We start from the raw sequence: 15847 nt of genomic DNA, 5'->3' as shown, positions 1-15847 counted from the left end.
TACATAATTTTGACTTGGTGGTGGTCAAGGAGTGAGACGACTAGCTCAGGAAACTGCCTCCAGTGTAGGCAGTCATCTTGGATTCCCTCCTTCGTCTTTGCTTTTCACTTCACTTTTCATTTTGCTCACAATTCTTGCTGGTTTTATCTTGATTCTCAAGTATATTTCCTCCCTTCAGTTGAACTGCCATTGGCTCATTCAAAACTTTCTTGACTTTCCTAAGCAATGTCAGGTGTGTTCTGTGTTTCTATCACATTTTATGCAAAATCTTAGTGTAGAAATATCTATCTATCCACGTCCACATCCATATCCATATCCATATCCACATGTCCATGTGTATGTCTATATGTCTTCTATCATGTAGTAAGCCTCAGTGAGTGTCTGAGGAAGGTAAATGACCTTGGTAGTATTTATCTTGATATCTTAGTTACTTTCTCATTGCTGGGACACAAAACCCAAGACCCATAAGTTAAAAGAGGAAAGATTTATTTTTGTTTACAGTTTGTAGAGGTTTCAGTTGATAGCTGGCTCCAGTGCAGGGTGACATAGCAGAAGAGAAAGACCTCATGGCAAGGCAGGCAGGAGCAGCAGAGACTTCCTTTTTCTTTCCCTTTTTATTCTATCCAGTCTACAAGCCTATTGGGTAGGTCACCCACACTTAGGGTGGGTCTTTCCCCTTCAGTAAGTCCTTCATTCACACTCAGAACTATACTAATCAGTGGGCTAATCCAGTTAACATGTCCAAGATTCAAGGCTCAAAGGCTTCACCTATGAGCACAGGAGGCTTTGGAGGGGGGCATCTTGACACAAGTCATAATAGCTGGAGATGATAAATGTCACTTTAAATGCATTCATACTATGTATCAGGCATCTGAATGAAAGATGAGATAGCACCAGTTTCTCTTCTGAAGATAGCAGCAAGTGGTAATGTAATGATTAAAGGCTAAAACCTATAGTGTGTGGCTTTGGATCAATTATTTAATAATTGAATCTTGGTTTCCTTTTTTTTTTGGTACCAGGGATCAAACTCACAACCTTGCTCTTGCCAGGCAGGTACTTACACCACTGAGCTAAATCCCTGGCCTGGGTTTCCTTATTTTTAAGAGGAGTCCTATATCATATATTTTAGTGCTTATAAAAATTAGTAAAATAAGCTATATGACAGTGCAATCTTATAAATTCTTGTACCGACAAAAACCGGCTGGCTGTATTTAAAGAACTTAACATGATGACAAACACAGTAGATGCAAGTTGTTGTTATTAAGCCAAGCATAGAAATAATCAATGCAAGGGGAAAGATTTTGGAGCCACTGGATATCTTAAGACAGAAAATGTGACTATGTATCTTGGGAGTAGTCCAGGAAAGTCTTCAAGGTCAAAAACCTTAGAAATCTCTTACACCTCTAGAAACCAAGATATCTCAGACGTGGAGTCAAATGCTTAAATAGGACAGCAATCAACTACTCAGTGAGAATTAAGGGACCCTGACTATTTGAATTACCTGGGAAGTGGTAAAGGCAAACCAATGGCCATGTCCTATTCCCAACTAGTCAGGATTTCTAGGAGTAAGTCCCCAGTCTGAATACAGCTTTAAGTGAGTCTGTGAGCAGCCAGAGTCAAGAGCTACTGCAATTCTAAACCCACCGGCACTAGACAGATGAACAGGAGTATCATTTACTATTATTTGCTGTTGACTGTTGGAAAGAGTCTGGAATCACATGTGGAATTTCTCAAATGTGAAAATCTTGGCAAGTATTTACAGTGTTTGAAAAACATGAAGGGGGATTGTAAAGAAAACATAGATACTGGCCTTTTTTAAAAAACGGTACTGGGGATTGAACCCAGGGCTTCACCACTGAGCTACATCCCGGTTCTTTTAATTTTTTTTCATTTTGAAGCAAGGTCTCCTAAGTCACTAAATTGCTCTGGCTGGCCTCAAATTCAAAAACTTGTCTCAGGCTCCTAAATGCCAGCATTATAGGGTGAGCTGCCACACCCTGTTTAAACATTAAGTAATTTATCCAAAATTACACAGAAAATTTAAGAATCAGGGTTTAAATCCAGCCCTTTTAAATTAATATTACTTATATATGAGACAGTGAACACTTCAGAATTGCTCCAGGTGTGGTGGCTCACGCCTGTAATTCCAGCACTTTCAAGACATTTTTTTCCCTTTTTAATGTGAAATTGAAAGTTTCTTGATATGAATAGCAAAATATCATTCAAATGCTAGAACTGTTACTCATTTGAAATGTAGATTTTTATTTACTAGTACATATTTGTAGTACATAATTATTACAGTTAGCGTGGGGAGTTGAATTATGTACATACTATATCTTTTTTTTTTTTTTTTTTTTTTTGTCTTTTTCGTTTTTATCGGTACCAGGGATTGAACTCACGACTGCCTGCTTGTAAGGCAGGCGCTTATGCTGCTGAGCTAAATCCCTAGCCCCTACATACTATATCTTAATTCTCCTCTCTCCCATCTTTCTTCTCCCTCTGTGCTTCCAACCATTGGCCCGTTTTCCATTTGCAGAAGCTCTATTTTCATACCTTTCCCCCTCCCTCTATCTCTTTTCCCCTATCACTTTGAACCGTATCTCCCTGTTTCTTTATCTACTGTTTTGCTTTTTACGTATGTTTTGAATTTTTCAAACAAGATACTGACTTAAAAGAAGGATTAGAGATAGCCGGGTGTGGTGCGGCTCACGCCTGTAATCCCAGCACTCAGGAGGCTGAGATGGGAGGATAGCCTGGGCTACAAAGTGAGCTCAAGACCAGCCTGAACTGTATGTCTCAAAAAAAAAAAAAAAAAAAAAAAAAAAGGACAGAGATACAGCTTTGTCAGTGATTTTGGTTTTAATCTTTAGTACCACAAAATCAAAACAATAGGCTGGGCGTGGAGGTGCACGGTCTACAAGCCAAAACTTCTGGAGGCCTAGGCACACAGGCAGTTAGAGGACAGCCTAGCTGTAAGCTATAGTGAGTTCAAGGGCAGCCTGAACTAGTAAGTCACATCTTGTCTTTAAAAAAAAAAAGATAAAACCATAGGAAGGAATGCGTTGTGGGACAAAGGCGCCCTAAAAGCAGTTCGTCTAGCAGCCGACAAAACTCAGGGGCTAACCCGTGTAGAACGCTAACCATTCTCCCCGGGGAACAAAGTGAACGAACCGCGCATGCGCCTCCTACTGGCGCGCCGGGGAGGAGGGGGACTGGTTGCGGGCGGTGAATTACGACCTCTGTTGGCCACGCTCACGACTCCTGCCGTAAAGGCAGTGTTTGGCGCGTGCGCACTACTTTTACCTCGCGGATTCTCGACGCGACATCTGCTGTGGAGGTCTTTCCTGTGCTGTCGGGCCGTCGCCATGGTGAAGCTGAGCAAAGAGGCTAAGCAGAGGCTGCAGCAGCTCTTCAAGGGCGGCCAGTTTGCCATCCGCTGGGGTTTTATTCCTCTTGTGATCTACCTGGGTCAGTAGAAGAACCTCAGAAAAGCCTGGGGCAGGGGTTGTTGGAGACTCCGTCTTTGGCCTTCCGGGCGGAGAAGGAAACGGGACTCCGGTGGCGCGCGTCCTCTGAAGTTACCTGGTCAGCTGGGCTCGAGTTAACCTGAGTTCGAGGTTTCCTTTATTAGTTTGGGTGGTCTCTAGCTAGTCACGGAATCCCTTCCATTCTAATTTTACGTCTATAAAACTGAGGTGAGGCATACTTCTCAAGACTATTGTAAAGTTTAGATGTTCTTATGTTTGTGAAAGCGACGAACTAGGCGGATTTTTAGGGCGTTTCTCCTCACCTCTAGGTGGGCCTGAGTGGACAGTAAATCTAGTACCTCATGAATATGCCAATATCTTCAAGTATGATAATGACAGCATTTGGCTGCCTCTGCTTTTTCATTGTACAGTGAACGGTGTTGAGTTTTGTTACTGACCTCGATTTATAGGGGCAGAAACTGAGCCATAGAAAAGTTACACATTCCTTGTCTGAGATAGTCATATTGGGGGCTGTGTGGACTCAGACAGTGGGACCTCATTCTCTTAAGCATTTGCTTTAGAGCCCAAGCATATATTTTCACCCAGTGCTGAATTGGGACCTTATACTGTTTCTAATCCTAGGTAGTTTTTGTTTTGTTTGTTTTAACCTTACTGTCCTATTGAGGCAATATGGTGAAAGAGAAAGCTCCTAAATTTTTATTCCCAGCTTTTTGTCAGTTTTAGAAAATAGTTTGACATTTCTGAAAGTCACTCGCACAGTTTAAAATAGAATTCCAACAGGGTGCTGCTTTCCAATTTATTTTAGATGTTGTTTATTGTATAATATCAAGTATATTCACTCATAGTCTTGACAGAGCTTTTGATTAGGCTGGACATTCTCCAGGCAGCTGAGGTTCCTAGTTCCCTATGAGCTGGAAGCCAGCTGTCATCCCACTTGGGGGATACTTAAGTATGTGAGATTTAAAAATGACTTTTTCCTACTTCACACCACCAGCCCATCTGTCCACGCCTGACCCCCTGTTCTGGGGATTAAACCCAGTGCCTTTGCACTGAATTACATCCCCCTTTTGTCATTTTTTTTTTTTTTTTTTTTTTTTATTCTGAGGCAGGTTCATTGCTAAGTTGCCTAGGCTGAATTAGAACGTGTGAGTGCCAGCTTCAGGCTTCTAGAACGCTAGGTTAAGGTGTGTGTCACCACGTCCTACTAACCTTGAATGCAATTTTTAAAACATTGCTTCCACCAATATTTGTAACTTTGCAGGTATCAGGTTTTAGAGCAAATATACAACATCCTACTTGTGCAGTCTGTGTTGTTCCCTCTGTTCCTTGAGGGATTCTTTCTTTCCTCCCCTCAGCTTTTATTTAATGATGAAAGAACTATTTAGGTGATCAGATACTGGGAATAACTCACTTTTTAGCTGGGAAAGATGTTGATTCTCTTTTTTTTTGTGCACATTTTTTTTTCATATTGAAAACATAGAATCCTATTTTAATATACTCTTGATTTCTCTGCTTTATCTACTTTTCACTCTGCTTTTTGAGATTCCTTTTCTACCTTTAGAAAGCTGTAGTTGGTTGCTATAATCTGTTTACCAATGACTTCAGTCTCTCTAGAGTTCATTTTTCTTTTTATTCAATAATTCAGTCATGGTGATTTTCACCCTGGTGTCCAACTCAGGTTATTTGAGGTTCATAATAAGGCTGTCTTTCTAATACTTCTTTTTTTTTTTTTTCTTTTTGCACCAGGAATCAAACTGAGGACTTTGCATTTGCCCAGCAGGCGTTTGTGCTGCTGAACTATATTCCCAGCCCTCTACTACTTACTCTTTATTATTAATTTTTTTTTATTTTTTTTGGTGCTGGGGATTGAATTCAGGGCCTTGTGTGTGCTAGGCAAGCACTGAGCTACATTCCTATCCTTATACTGTATATAAAATTTAATATTATGTTGAAGCAAGTTTCCAAGTTATTTCTTTACTTCCTTCCACTTCAGCTCTCATTAAAACCTACAACTGTGGGTTAATTTCTTGTGTAATTTTGGTTCAAACATACATTTCTGAGCCTCATGGACTGTAGTGCTATACGATATGACAGAAAGTGGCATAATAATAAAAAATCTGGACTTTTACCAGCAAAAAGGTTTGAGCTGTCATTTGGAAGACAGCTCTCCATGGTCTCTTAGTTTTCTGTAACTCTTGTGAACAGAGGCCATAATAACCCTTAATTCTTGTAACACCTTGAAAATCATGTAGTAAATTCCTGACTTAGGAACATTTGAGTTGACAATTTTCAAAGATATGAACAGACCTCTCATATTGATCCTTTTGCCTCAGCCTCCAGAGTGCTGGGATTTACAGGCAGGTGCCATCACACCTGGCTGGCCACAGTTCTTTTTTTTTTTTTTTTTTTTGGTACCAGGTATTAAACTCGTGCTTGCCACACAGGTGCTTATGCCACTGAGCTAAATCCAGGGCTGGCCACAGTTCTTGACATTCTACTTTAAATCAGTTATTTAAACAAAGTAGTAAATATGTCATCAAACAAGGGTATATGTATATTTTATTTTTTTGGTATTGGGAATTTAACTCAGGACCTTGCTCTTGAATATTTTAAATGTTAAAAGGTTTAATTAATCATACGTGTAATAATTGGTTTATTAGGTTGTTGAGTAGGTGAATTTTTAAATCATCTCTTCTATCACTAGTTTTTGCTTTATAAAATGAGAGTTTCATAGGTGATAAGATGTCCTCAATTTTTTTTCTAAAGAAAAGTCCAGTTTATAAAAAAACTTTATATTCTTCATAGTCTTTTTTTTTTTGTTTTGTTTTGTTTTTTGAGACAGGGTCATGTTATGAGGCCAGGCTGGCCTTGAACTCACTATGTAGTGCATGCTGGCTCGAATTTATAGTAATCGTCCTGCCTCAGCCTCCTGAATGCTAGGATTATAGGAGTGTGCCATCATGCCTGGCTGTGTGTGTTCTTCATAGTCTCATATGAGGCATAATTTGGAAGTTGTGATAACTTAATTCTAGATAATGACTGATAATGAAAAATAGAGCATGCCAAGAGCTACTGTGTTAATTGTGTATATAATAGGCATAAGCTAGCTTTCCCATTGTGCTAATTAGGCGTAGATATAATTTCATCCTTAGTAAAAATCAGAAACAGGCTGGAAATTTAGCTCAGCAGCGCAAGTGCCTGCCTGGTAAGTGCAAGTTTGTGAGTTTGATCCTTGGTACCAAGAAATAAAATAACATAAAAATCAGAAACTGTTCTCTCACTCAGGTAAATCTAGATAGGGTTGGTAGATCTGGATGTCATTCTAGTTGTCTTGAGTTAGATTTTAAAAAATCTGGATCATAGTTTTTTTTTTGTTTTGAGGATTTTAACTTGTTATTTTTTCTTCTGTTCCCTCAGGATTTAAAAGAGGTGCAGATCCTGGAATGCCTGAGCCGACGGTTTTGAGGTACTGTTATAAACATTTCAGGACTGAGCTCATGTATTAGTATTCACTCATTGGGAATCAAAAGAGTAATAGTGATAGATGTTGACATAGATCTTAATCTGTTAGTATAGTTCTTGGAAAACTATGGCAATTTATGAACTAGTCTGATTTTTTTACCAGATAGCTGCTTCTTCCATGTCATAATTGCAATGAGACATAATTTAAAAGGAAAAGAACCAGCTGGGGGTAGTGGCACATGCCTGTACCCCAGGTCTTGGGAGACTGAGGCAGGGGGATTGACATGAGTTTGAGGCCAGCCGGGGCTACATGAGTATGTTCAAGGCCAGCATGCACTGCACAACGTGACTTTGTCTCAAAAAAAAAAAAAAGAAAAAAAAAGGAAAAGAATGAATTTATCATCCTACAACATTAAAAGGTGAACTATGTTTAATTTTCTATATTCTCATCTTTATTTTTAGATGAAAACAACCTTTATATTATTCTGACAAAGGATACATGATTTTGTTTTTTTTAACCTAAATTTAGAGTTGATATACATTTCTTTGGGCGATAACTTATGTTCACTTAGATTCTTTTCAATTTTTCCTTTAATAATATAATTAACATTTCAATGCATATAACTTAACAGATTTTTATCTCATAATAAATTATGGAATTGGTCAAAGTATATGAACATTGAGGCTGTGAAAATGTACTGACATATTCCTTTCTCAAAAACAACCATGCTGATGTTGGATAAGCACTTTTAAATACTTCACATGCACATAGCACATGTATCAATATGTATGAGTAAATGCCTGTTAGCTTTACATTATTATAACAAAATACCTAAAATAATCAGTTTATAAGGAGGTAAGTTTTATGTCTCATGGTTTCAGTTCTTCATGGCAAGAATGCCTGGCAGAGAAGGCCTAACGGAAGCTTGGAAGTTGAGTGAGAAAGGGACTGGCATCTTATTACCCCTTAGAGGGCGTGGTCCCAGTGACCCAAATTGCTTCTACTGTACTCCATCTCTTAAAAGAGCTGCCACATTTCAAGAAATCTAAAGAGAAAAAACAAACAAACAAACAAAAAAAGAGCTGCCACCTGCCAATAGCTTCACAGGCTGATGGCTAAGCCTTTTAACACATGGTTCTTTGGATGATGTTCAGAACTTAAACTATGATAACTTGTGACAAATATGGATAGATACACATATATCTTGTCACAACTTGTGACAAATATGGATAGATGTATATATACGTACATATATGTATTTATGTATACATGCATACATAAGCAGGTAGGTATATATGGTTGTATACTTATATATAAACAGTCTGTGGAAAAAGGACTCCTGGCACTATGATGACCATGGCCACTGCACACTAGTGCTATGGGATTTCGGGTTTACCCTTATTTCACAAGTTTGTCTCATAGTTTGGCCTAACGGACTTCATTGGCTATTCTAGGTCTTCAGTTTCTTTAGAATCCTCTTTTAAGTCACTTTTTCCAGAATGAGCAGAGTATAATAATACAAATTGGGTATTCCTTAATAAAAATGCTTGGGCTCAGATTTCAGATTAGCAATGCTGAATGTATATTGACATTAAGAACCACCTATAACATGATTATGAAGTTATTGTTTATGTGCTGTACTGTAGCTGTTTCTTCAGTCCTTTAGAAAAAGTTAAACATTTGGTAAGTAGTAAAGTACATTTACCTCCAGATCCCACATTTTTTCCACTGGGTCACATAGCCCCCTCTTACTACAGTGTCATTTGATATGCACATTCTCTCTGCTCTGCCTTACTGGCCTCTCCTTTCTCAAAAAGTACCACCATATGTTTCCTCAACCATATGTTGTCTATTTTTGCACTGAATTGGTTTCCATGATAAAGTCCTTCAACAAATGGCCTTCACTCACCATTTGCTTTCTTAGCCTCCTTTTTTCCTTTTAACCTTTTATGATACGACTTCTGAAAACTGCTTTCAGAGCTTCCTTCTAAATTCTTTTTTTCTTAGCTTTTGGTCTTGACTTAATTTTTTTTTCCTTTAAGTGGGGATTGAGGTAATGTATGTGCTCTTGACTAATTGAATGACTAGACCACAACTATTTCCTTTTTTTTTTTTTTTTGTCTTTTTCCTTTTTATCGGTACCGGGGATCGAACTCACGACTGCCTGCTTCCAAGTTAGGCGCTTATGCCGCTGAGCTAAACCTCCAGCCCCACAACTATTTCCTTAAGGAAACATTACCTTAAGTTGTAGTATCATAGATTTCTAGTGGGTTGAACTGTGTGAAAATTTTCCAAGTAGTGAAGTTTATCAAATACTTTTCCCCAAGAAGCCATTAATCTTCCTAAACTGTAGTCTCTTCATTTATTAGTTGGATATCATAGTACTTTATAAGGTTGCCATGAGGATGAGAATAAGGTATGTAAAATATTAGCAGTACTTGTCAAGTGATATGATCGATAAGCTATTTATGGTAATTTTTCATCTTTTCTGTATCATCTGTTTTATTCCCACCTCTATGAGAACAGGGCTTTGGCTACATGATACCTCATGCTAATCGCAGAATAGACTATATTTTTGTGTTTTTGCCCCATGTACTTGTGTTCCCTTACTGTGGAGTGCTCTTTCCCATTGTTTTCTACTTGATAAAACCCTGCTTCTAGAAAAGCATGTCTCCAGTGTTGCCTTGTCACCAGATCTTTTCCTACTATCTTCCTGGATGAAACTGACTCCATCTCGGTGTTCCCACAACTGACATTTTTTTTTCATTGTTTATCATGCTTTGTTTTGTATTATGCTTGTTGCTTATTTATAGATCATCCTGTAAGCACCTAAAATACTTGCTTAACAAGTGTTGCCTTAATTAAGGTCCTCACTCTTGACCCTTGTGCCTTCGGTAATCTAGTATCAGAGGCAGGGATCAAATGTGTCTCTTTGTGCTCCCTTTTTTAGCTTCAGTATCCCAGCAAGTTTTGATCCTTCAAATTTGTGGAACTGGAAGCACCTATGTCAACCAACAACTTTTTTGTTTCTTCACCTTTTTTTTAGTTTTTCAGTGTTTATTTCCTTTCCTTTCCTTGTGCTTGCCGAGTCATTTTTGTTGTTAGAAGTATCTCCCAATTTTCTCCCCACATATACTTCTGTTTAGGAAATAATTGCTTGCAAGAGTTGTCCAGTTACAGAATGTCACAAACTGTTCTGGTTGCACTAGAGAGGCCGACTAGGGAGATCATTTTTGTTACCTATTTTATACCCTGAAAGGAAAAGAATTGTTAATGTTATGGTTTTCATTAAGGTAAAATGCATTTTTATTAATGTAAAATCTATTACCTGTACATAGATTTATTATTTATATGATACTTATATAAATTACTGATTTGTTTCCTTTGCTAACGTGTTGGGTCTCTTTGGGATTAGAACCACATTCATCATAGTAGTACCTAGAGCCTTACACATGTGATATGCCATGTCATTGAGCTATGTTCACAATCCTTAGTATCTTCCATTTTCATTGGGGATGGCACATTACATGTGGCCAGCAATTGTTGGTTGATAAAAAAGCCTTATTCAAAATGCAGTATTATACTGAATAAGGGATCATAGATTAATAAAACGTTATTAAGGCAAATAAGTAAGTAAAAGAATCACTATTTCTGTTATCTTTCTAAGACCAAGGAAGATTTTCTTTTCCCTTTATTTTGGACCTTCATTATTTTTGAGGAAGAAATCCTAACAGAAGAATTTATTTTCATATCATAACTGTGAACAAGATATGAAAACACCTTCATTGCCATCTTGTAATACAATTTTATTCAGTTGGGATAGAAATTTTTTTTTTTCTTTTTTGTTTTTTGAGATTGCTATATAGTTCAGGTTGGCCTTCAACTCTATGTAGTCTGGCTATTTGTCATTACTGGGACAAAATACCTGACACACATTAAAGGAAGAGGTATTTATTTTGGCTCTAAGGCAGGATGGCATAGGAGAAAGAGCTCATGGCATGGTGGTAGGCAGGAAGCAACCCTCCTCCTTCCCTTTTTATTCCATCTAGGTTACAAGCCTATTGGTTGGTGCCACTCACACCCAGGGTGGGTCTTTCCTCTCAGTGAGTCCAATGTTTACACCTAGAACTGTGCTAAACCAATCAGTGGACTGATCCAGGATTGCAAACACATGATCCAGTCGCTTCCCCAATACCCACCCATGAGTGCATGAGTCTTTGGTTGTGGGGTAGAGCCATAACACCTGAGCTGGCCTCAGACTCATGGCATTCCTCCTGCCTCACCCTCCTGAGTGCTGGGATTACAGACTATGGGCTACTGTACCTGGCTAGAAAATATGATTTTTACCCAGCAGGACTTAGACATAAAACATCTTATGTCCTTTTTGGATTCTGTTGCTTGAGGAGTTTGGATTCCTTAGTGGCTATAATTAACTCTTAAGAATTAGTCGAAGAGGGGCTAGGGATTTAGCTCAGCGGCATAAGCACCTGCCTTGCAAGCAGGCGGTCGTGAGTTCAATCCCTGGTACTGATAATATAAAAAAAAAAAAAAAAAAAAGAAAGAAAAAAAAAGAAAGAATTAGTCGAAGTAGAAATGATGCTAATTGCTTTTATGGATGTGGGTAGACTAAGGTTAAAAGCACATGGGTCAGTCCTGCTTTTCTACTTACAACCTGGGACCATCTGAGAGCCTGTTTTCTTAGCTTTAAATGAGGATTACTATCACAGAAGTTATGGTGGACTTTATATGTAGAATATGGCTCACAGATGGCATGCTGTTTTAGTGTTATTGATCTGGGTTCATCAATCCTTCCAGTTTGTGAAAGCCGTTAATCATTTGTTAATCATTTGAGCAAATAGATTCATGTTAGTTAGCAACTTACAGTTTCCTTTTTTTAAATAGGTAGCTGTACTGAAAACTATTTAAATATAGTTTTTTTTTTTGGCTTGGTAATATTGATGTTTCTAGTAATTCAGTTTTTAGATGAGCAAACATGTAAATGTATAAAATCTTCTTGTTCTTAAACTGTTTAGAAAGTTTTTGTTTTGGGGTTTAATTAATTTCTCCTCTTCACAAACATTTTAGCCTACTTTGGGGATAAAGGACTGTTTTCTCACCTGGATTTGGAAGCATTCATCGATCATAGACAACATGCAAGGTGTGTGCTCTGGCTGTTATAAGAAATGAGACTTCATTCAGATGTTCACCAGTTGGATGGCACAGGGCTTTTACTTCTCAGATGTATCTGTGACAGAGTGGAACCTCTACTGACTTATTTATGATAGACTGTCAAAATAAATATTTTTAACTGTGTTGTCTTGAGTCTTTTTTAAATTGAGTATTTTCTGAATTGAGGGACTATAAGGTGAAAATTAAGCCTTGTATTACTTTTTCAAAACAGGAAAGCTGTGTATGTGCTGTCTAGCTGCTGCCTTAAAAAAAGAATAACACTTTCAAGCTAATTCCTCACCATTCACTAAACATATATTCTAGTTTCCTTTAGCAGTGAATTAATAACTCCCCAAGGGATGCTCTAGGTAGTAATTAGAGACAGTTTGCAATTTGTGGGCTGTTTCACAGCATTGAAATAAAGTTCTTAAAAAGAAATGGGTTTGGTGTCTTTGTTGCTAGGAAATGGGAGTGTCATTGGAAAGTTGTAGGTCTGATTAATGTACAAGTAGGTGACATGTGTCTTAAGATTTTCCTCAGTGATGTTAGCAAACTAGAGCTAGCCAAACAAGAGCCTATGGAGAGTACACAACATGTTGGCACTTTTTATCTTAGAAGAAAAAAGGCAATTAATTAATTAATGGGGACTGCTTTTCAGCTCTGAGTACTGATTTCCTGGGTCCTGAACCCTGTATCTGAAGCTTGCTTTATTACTAGTTTTTTCCATTCTCCTAACAAAAAAGTTTTATTAGTTTGGAAGATGTAATCAGTGAAGGAAAGAACCTGAAATATGACACAGTTTGAGAGAAGTCCATTGGTTGAAGGTTTTAATGCTACTGTTAGAGAATTCCGTGGTGAATGTAATCTCTCTCAGGAGTCTGGAGCTAATACAATTGCTTCAGCATCTTTGAATCTAGATATGTATGATTATGCTTTAAATGAGATAGTTTTTAGATTCCATAGAATTACTTAAGTTGGTGATCACTCTTTTTTCTGCAGAGCATTCCTCTCTGCAAAGTGGAGTCTTATCAGTGGATTTTTACTAATATTTTGGTGTATACTTTCTGCTCACTGTTGCTTAGGGTTCCTAGAAATTGAGAATGTAAAGATGTGGATGTCTATTTGATAAAATGGTTACGTGGATAATAAAGATAACTGGTTTTCTGCTCCTTTAGGAGTTACTGTGTAGCTGTCTACAGTAGACTAAAGTGAGGAATGAGGAATTAAACTTACATGTGAGAAAGCTAAGGAACAAAGTTTAAGCACCTGTTGAAAAGGAGCTGTGATAGTAGACACTTTAATGTGTCAGTGTAACTTAAGGTTTTTGAAATGTTTGAAACTAAACTTCTACATTTTGTTGAGTTTTAGGTTTTAGGTCAGTACAATCTAATTTGACAAACATAAGTGTTTTACACTAGGTGATGGAGAGTCCTTGGGATTAAAATGCTGGGCAACTGGGAATGCAGTTCAGTTGTACAGCACTTGCCTAGCATATTTGAGGCCCTAGGTTCAATCCCTAATGCCACACACACTTAATTCCTGACCTTGGTTTGCGTAGGGAACATTACCCACAGCTCTATCATTTAATTCTTAGAACCTTAGTGAAGTCAGTCTTTCAGTGTCTTCCACAAGAAAAGGAATAATATTTCTTTCAAGGTGTTAACTTGCTAATTCAGGTATTTTTTTTTTAAGGAGAAAAAGAAAAGTATAAGTAATACAAAATTTAAAAAATAAACAGTAGGAAATCACTAGTTAATAGATTACATATTCTCAGAAATAGTTGTTCAAGTTACAAAATTGAAGCATATAAAGTGGACTTTCAAACAGTAAGAGTGCAAACAGTTTTGTTCAATGTTCCAAAAAAACTCAGTAATATGGCTATTTTATACACTTAAACATATATGCAGTTATAACCTTTAGAGCACTTTCTTTTCTTTTGTACAATGACAGCACATTTTGGGTTTTATTACTCCCACAGTTTTTATTACTTTTTTTGAAGAGAGTAAAACCAAATGCGACATATCAGAACAGAATCAGTCAAATCAAAAGGATAGACATAATAATGTAAAAACAAAATACAAGGTGATCAACAATGCTCAAAATAGCAAGAGGCAGTATGTCTTTAATCTTGCTATTTTAAGAAGAATTGCCAGTTATAATAAAATTGAACAAAACAGTAAAGAATAAAACCAAAGCATTGGAGACGTTACAGGACTTTAAAAGAAGATAATAGTCAACTGGAATGGGTGTCATAATGAATCTTAACTGTCTTCACAGTTTTGCCTATACTTTCGAACTTGGTACTATCAAGCAAAGCAGAATAGGGGAAAATCAGTCAAAACAAGATGGTGAGGGCAATACAGGATTTCAAATCAAGTTAATAGGAAATCAAAGTAGGTTACTATAATGTATCCTTTATTAAATTTTTCCCTTAATTAAAAAGATAGGGGGCTGGGGATTTAGCTCAGCGGCATAAGCACCTGCCTTGCAAGCAGGCAGTCATGAGTTCGATCCCTGGTACTGATAAAAATGAAAAAGACAAAAAAAAAAAAAAATTAAAAAGAAAAAAGTAAATAAAAAAAAGGGGGGGGGGATTGAGATAAAAGAGGGCATAACAACAGAACAGGATAAGTCAAAACATAACCGTTTAAGCAAAATAGTGTTTCACCACAAGATATGCTGACATAAAAATAGTTACCATATGTCTCTTTCCTTGAAATCTTTGAGTATAACTTCGTATACTGTAGCACCAAACATATCAAGACACTATAAAACCATTCAAGAGAATAATATTACAGGGTATTTAGAACCAATTAACAGAAAATGAACAATGGTTTCTGTATAATCTCCTTGTCTATAAAAGTTTTTACTTAAATTATCATATATAATAAAATCCAATAAGATACAACCTTTTAAGACCAATGGAGGCAGAAGAATACAAGTTTTTTTTTTTTTTTTTTCATGGAGAAATCTTGGTGTCAAAAGAATACAAGTTTGATGGGACTTCAAAACAAGATGATACTAAATCAGCACTAGCTATTATGATGTCTTGTTTTCTCCAAAATAGCTGTTCCTACCATCCAATCTTCTCTGCCTCATTTCTGTTGAGCTCTTTTTCTGTCATTTATTGTCAGTTTGTCTTCTTCATTTTGCTTTCTCCTCCATTCATTGTGGCCTCTCTGCCACTATTTCTGGAATCTTGGTATTTTCCATTTTTAGAATATCCTGGAGTATTCTCTGTAGAGTTGAATTGGTGGTTGCAAATTCCACTAGTTCCTTTGTATCCTGGAAGCACCTTGTTTTTCCATCAATTTCTAGGGACAGTTGTGCAGGATATATCAATCTTGGCTGGAGGTTATTATCTTTCAAAGCTTGAATTATTTCCCCCCACGTTCTTTGTGATTTAATGGTTTGTGCCGAGACGTCTGCTGTAATTCTGATGGGTGTTCCCTTGTAAGCGATTGGTTTCTTGTCTCTGACGGCTTTTAATATTCTGTTCTTATATTGGATTTCTGGAATTTTGATTATTATATGCCTGGGTATAGCTCTGTTTGGGTTGTAGGTGACTGGGGTCCTATATGCCTCATACATCTGAGTATCTTTACCTTTTGCTAAATTAGGGAAATTCTCCTGGATTATTTCTGTGAATAGGTTTTGTAGTTCATTTGTTTGTGTCCCTACTTCTTCTTTTATGTTCTTAATTCTTAAGTTATAGATACTCTTATCA

At 37.2% G+C, this 15847-nt stretch overlaps 1 protein-coding gene across 1 annotated transcript; it reads left to right on the top strand.

Moving 5' to 3' along the window:
- Positions 1-3259: 3259 nt before the first annotated feature.
- Positions 3260-12264, top strand: Tomm7 (translocase of outer mitochondrial membrane 7). The gene is made up of 3 exons (XM_003467938.5): positions 3260-3468; positions 6906-6954; positions 12037-12264. Exons 1-3 carry the CDS (start codon positions 3366-3368, stop codon positions 12050-12052), a joined length of 168 nt encoding a protein of 55 aa, XP_003467986.1. The 5' UTR covers positions 3260-3365; the 3' UTR covers positions 12053-12264.
- The last annotated feature ends 3583 nt before the right edge of the window (positions 12265-15847 follow it).

This window comes from Cavia porcellus, unplaced genomic scaffold (assembly GCF_034190915.1).
Source record: "Cavia porcellus strain 051 isolate PalLab524CR breed Dunkin Hartley unplaced genomic scaffold, mCavPor4.1 scaffold_2, whole genome shotgun sequence".
In the NCBI taxonomy this organism is placed as follows: domain Eukaryota; kingdom Metazoa; phylum Chordata; class Mammalia; order Rodentia; family Caviidae; genus Cavia; species Cavia porcellus.
Note: the sequence above shows the minus strand (reverse complement) of the source record. Positions and strands in the feature narration are given on the sequence as shown.

Bases quoted from the DNA above. Each gene is read 5' to 3' on its own strand.
- Tomm7 (XM_003467938.5), top strand. From the start codon at position 3,366: ATGGTGAAGCTGAGCAAAGAGGCTAAGCAGAGGCTGCAGCAGCTCTTC. The intron at 3,469-6,905 runs GTCAGTAGAAGA...CTGTTCCCTCAG, and splicing joins TCCTCTTGTGATCTACCTGG to GATTTAAAAGAGGTGCAGAT.